This window comes from Priapulus caudatus, unplaced genomic scaffold, assembly GCF_000485595.1.
Source record: "Priapulus caudatus unplaced genomic scaffold, Priapulus_caudatus-5.0.1 Scaffold221, whole genome shotgun sequence".
In the NCBI taxonomy this organism is placed as follows: Eukaryota; Metazoa; Priapulida; class Priapulimorpha; order Priapulimorphida; family Priapulidae; genus Priapulus; species Priapulus caudatus.
Genome location: NW_014577282.1, coordinates 480,979 through 486,203, shown reverse-complemented (window position 1 = coordinate 486,203; position 5,225 = coordinate 480,979). Strand labels below are relative to the sequence as shown.

At 46.2% G+C, this 5,225-nt stretch overlaps 1 protein-coding gene across 1 annotated transcript in view; it reads right to left on the bottom strand.

Moving 5' to 3' along the window:
• Nucleotides 1-3,225: 3,225 nt before the first annotated feature.
• The window catches only part of LOC106807547 (oocyte zinc finger protein XlCOF6-like), a gene marked incomplete at its 3' end in the record, with an annotated part of 6,381 nt that continues 4,381 nt past the window's right edge, over nucleotides 3,226-5,225 (bottom strand). The window contains exons 2-3 of the mRNA XM_014809912.1: nucleotides 3,524-4,178; nucleotides 3,226-3,439 (exon numbers count right to left, since the gene is read on the bottom strand). Of these exons, the coding sequence (XP_014665398.1) occupies nucleotides 3,226-3,439; nucleotides 3,524-4,122 (813 nt within the window). The remainder of the gene's footprint in view (nucleotides 3,440-3,523; nucleotides 4,179-5,225) is intronic.

Sequence of the window (5,225 nt, the reverse complement as noted above, 5' to 3'; positions counted from 1 at the left end):
ACACAGTAATATCACCCACCATATGCACTGGCAGTGGCCACTGCAGTGGCATACGTTACATGTAACACACTGACAGTACAGAATGCCATAGAAATTATACGATTTAAGGAGCGTAAACCTTCTCCAACCAATTTAGCTTTGGAAATTTTCACTGTGACATTTTAGCCTCATACATCCAGGCAGTATAGATTCGACTAGCAACCCGGCAGTCAAAATTCTTTCTAACAGACAGTAGTAACAAATCCATGTTTAACCCTCCTCTTGAGGGTCAAAAGGTTATCCGACACTTACTCTTCGCATCTCAGCAGAAAGTACATTTCATGGTCCTTTCAATAAATCCATAAAAATGCTAGGTCACCGCTGAAACAAAAAAGTTTTTCAATCTCTCGGTCAGACCATGTCCTCGGAAAATGTCTAAAATCTGCCCTGTGCCCCATTGACCTTTGACCTGTGACCTCCAATTTCGGCAGTGATGGCTTTTCCTACCATGATGCTATACACCGACTATCACGAGCCTAGGTCGAGCCGTTTAGATTTGTGCCGCAATTCTGCATTTCCTCCCTATACCTTAAGTTAAGGAGGGAATGTTCCCCCTTCTTTTACACCTCCTGACCTTTGACCTTTGTCCCCCAGCTTCGACATCCCAACTCGTTTTCGGAGTACCCCCCAACGTCCCGACTTTCGAATCCGTACGTCGAGCCGTTTAGATTTGTGCCCAACTGTTGACGGACGCACGCACGGACGGACGCACGCTCGTGCGATTCTACAAGCTGCATCTGACTATGTCAGAAGAGCTAATAAACATAATCATAGCAATCTACATAGACATAAAGCCAAAATACATACAGCGGTGTACCCCGTATTTAAGGAATAATCTTCAAAGTCCAAGGTACTATACCAAAAACGGGGAGATTCAAAGTTAGTCAAAATCGATAGATCAACAGGATGGCAGTAGAAAAGTTTGCAGTACCAGGGATCGAAGTAACCAGAGAAGAAGGAAGACAATACTGATATGGAATGGCAGTAGCGAAAAATCCTCACATGGTTATATTCATGATTTTTTTTTTAATTTATTATTAAATTAATATAGATATAGGGGCAGAGAGAGGGAGGAGGCAGAGAGAGGAAGAGAGAGGGGGCAGAGAGAGAGGAAGAGAGAGGGGCAGAAATAGGAAGAGAGATGGGCAGAGACAGGAAGAGAGCGGGAACAGAGAGAGGAAGAGAGAGAGAGTGAGAAGGCAGAGAGAGGAGAGAGAGAGGAGAAAGAGAAAAGAAGAGAGAGAGGAGGGACAGCGAGATGAAGAGAGAGAGGGACAGAGATAGGAAGAAAGAGAGGGAGAGAGAGGAAGAAAGAGGGGGGTAGAGAGAAGAAGAGAGAGAGGGGGACAGAGAGAGAAAGAGAGGGGGTAGAGAGAGAAAGAGAGAGGGGCAGAGAGAGAAAGATGGTGAGGAACAGAGAGAGGAAGAGAGAGTAGGGGAACAGAGAGAAAGAGAGGAGGCAGAGAGAGGGGCAGAGAGAGAGAGGAAGAAAGAGGGGCAGAGAGAAGAAGAGAAAGAGAAAGAGCGAGGGGCAGAGAGAGAGAGAGAGAGAGAGAGAGAGCAGAGAGAAAGAGGAAGGGAAACAGAGAGAGGAAGTGAGAGAGAGAGAGAGAGAGAGAGGACAGAGAGAAAGAGCGGGACAGAGAAAGGATAGAGAGAGGGGGGTAGAGAGAGAAAGAGAGAAGGGGCAGAGAGAGAAAGAGAGGGGAGCAGGGAGACATAGAGAGAGAGAGAAAGAGAGAATGTGGCCCCCTCTAGTGGTAAGCAGGAGCTGGTTCATTTCGCAGGTGCAACTCACACGTCCGTATATATAACAGCTACGCAGTGCGTGTCATGTACAAAAAAATTAAGATAAATATCTGTAAGTGTAAGATAGCAGTTACGCGTAGTATGACGTATATGGCGGTGTGTGATACATGTAAGTATGAACGCGGAACTGCCTGTGCATCCCAACCACGACTGCAAATATATATAAAATGTAACTTATTATAAAATGTAACACGCCGTTGTCTTTGTCTGAATACGCGCACGACTTCTCGCCAAAGCTGTCAACATCATTTGTTCGCGGTTTGTTTACTCCGTGTGTCGCATGCTCCTGTGTTATCAGCATTCTATGCACAACTCTGCTATTACGCGTGTTTGAATGGTGTGTGTTGTCCGCACATGAATGTTTGATCCCGACCGCGAAAGTATGTGAACTAACGAGAACAAGAACAGCTGACAAATACAACAAGATTAGGATTTCAAGTACACAAATTCTCATTTATTTTACACACAAAAATTATTTAACAAAAATTCGGATTAAATACACTGAACAATAAATTGGCGTGTTACTATTATACCAACAAAATTACTAATCATGAAATTATTATTTCGTATTTTGATTTTATCATCATTATTTACAAGCTAGCAGCGGCAGCTCCCTGCAATGCGGCGGGGTAGCTCTTTGGAGGCAGGGGGGGAGGGGGCGGTGGACGGCCCTGCGACGGCTCCTCCATGGCGGCGGCGGGTATAGCTGCTATGCGGCGGGGTAGCTCTCTGGAGGCGGTGGGCGGTGGACGGCCCTGCGACGGCTCCTCCGTGGCGGCGGCGGGTATAGCTGCTATGCGGCGGGGTAGCTCTCTGGAGGCGGTGGGCGGTGGACGGCCCTGCGACGGCTTCTCCGTGGCGGCGGCAGCTCCCTGCTATGCGGTGCGGAGGCGGCGGCTATGTAGCAGCGGCCGTATCGGATGCTCTGTGGGGTGGAGTTCCGTCGGTGGTTCACAGAATCTGCGCTCTCCTGCAGGACGTGCCCTGAAAACTGGCGACGTCCACGAACAAGGACAAAAAGAGAAAAGAACAAAAGACGACAGAAGGACAAACCCCTAAACTAAAACAAACTACGAAGGATGGCAGTGCGACATCATGGCACACAGTAAGATTGTTTTAGACGATGTAATACTGTCATGCTATACGATTTGATGCAGTCCTGGTTTATGTATTCGCCCAGCATAGATGCGTGTATCACGCGCTCGGTTCTGAATGAGTGCGCCGGTGTTTATTCAGTGAACTGCAGGCAGTAAACTTGCACCCACACTTGTCACACGCGAATGGCTTCTCTCCTGTGTGAGTGTACATGTGTACCTTGAGAGTATCGAGGGTCCTATATCTGTGTTCACATATATCGCATGCATACGGCCTTTCTCCCGTGTGAGTGCGCATGTGTTTCTTAAGCGTACCAGACCTAGAACACCTATATTCACATCTCTCACATGCAAACGGTTTCTCTCCTGTGTGAGTGCGCATATGTATCTTGAGATCACTGCAGCTCCTACACCTGTGTTCACATATATCGCACGCATACGGCTTCTCTCCAGTGTGAGTGAGAATGTGTTTCTTGAGAGTATCGGGGGTCGTAAACCTACATTCACATATATTGCATGCAAATCGTTTCTCTCCCGTGTGAGTGCGCATGTGTACCTGGAGTCTACTAGACGTCACACACCTGTATTCACACGTGTCACACGCAAATGGTTTCTCTCCCGTGTGAGTGCTAATATGTTTCTTGAGATTAATTAGGATCGTAAACCTGGCTCCACATATATCGCACATGCACGGCTTTTCTTTCGGAAGCGGCACATCTCCTGTGTGAGTGCGCATGTGATTCTTTAGATAACTGGAGGACGTGCACCTGTATTCACAACTATCGCACATAAATGGCTTCTCTCCCGTGTGAGTGCGCCTGTGTCTCTTGAGATCACTGGAGGTCGTACACTTGTATTCACATATATCGCATGCATACGGCTTCTCTCCCGTGTGAGTGCGCATGTGATTCTTCAGATTACTGGAGCTCCTACACCTGTATTCACATATATCACACGCATATGGCTTTTCACCCGTGTGAGTGTACATGTGTGTCTTAAGCATATCAGACGTAGAACACTTATATTCACATCTCTCACATGCATATGGCTTCTCTGCTGTGTGAGTGCGCATAACATGTTGCTTGAGATAACGTAGCTTGGAGCCTGCGTATCTACACACACCACACGCGTAGGACTTCTCTCCTCCAGGACGTGGCATATCTGAATGAGAAGGCTCCATCAGACAGATCGCAGGTGCTCAGTTCTGCCTCGTTTCGAGCTCTCGCTAACGTTCTCCTGCGAGAAAAAAATGTCGAAATAAATATCATCATTGACGCACTGCAACACTGCATGTTACTGCACCAGACATAACAAGGTATGCTACGAAGATAGGGTCACAGCTACAAATCCACCAGTAGTGACGTTACCAGATTAGCAATACGCGTGGGTGATGTGTGGAGAGTGGAATAAAAGCTCTTGCATCTCACAGAGAAAACTTCTAATCAAACTATGGCAGGGCTACCGCTGGCATTCGCCACCTTCGCAAAATGCGATGAATAAATAACAGTGGCAATTTTATGACACTAAGTGACGAATACAATTGGCGAATGCTTTAACTGCTCAGAAAATTACGATTGACTAACGAAATAGTCAAATTGCAGTGTCGTGTCATAAAATGTTTTCGTACATCTCTTTTCTCGTACCCATTACCTGTTTATGCCTTGGTTAGCACATACGATAACGTGAACAGTGGCTATAGTTTTTACTAGTGGCTGCAAAATAACTTTGGTGGCTCAAGTCTTAGCTCAAACTTTAAAATATGCAGAGGGAGCCCTGCTATGGGGTGTAAATACAGATAAAGGAGCCTGTTTTTGAAGTCACTTTCGTGGTGTCTCCCCTGCTTTGGAATCTCCTTTATTTCTGAGTCTCCCATTCTTGAAGTCTCCCACACCTTGGAATAACTGGGAGTATGGAATCCACTAACTGAAATGCAGCTCTAATCCTAACAGAATAACCATGACCCTAACCTTAATCCTTACCGAATCAAAGCTGTAACCCTCACCCCAACCGAATCATAACCCTAATCACAGCATAACAGAAGCTCTATCCCTTACCCTAACTCTAACACTTACTCTTACCGTAACTCTAACACTAACCCCAACCGAATTGTAACCCTAATCACAGCATAACAGAAGCTCTAACCCTTACCCTAACTCTAACACTTACCCTTACCCTAACTCTAACACTAACCCCAACCGAATTGTAACCCTAATCACAGCATAACAGAAGCTCTAACCCTTACCCTAACTCTAACACTTACTCTTACACTAACTCTAACAGTAA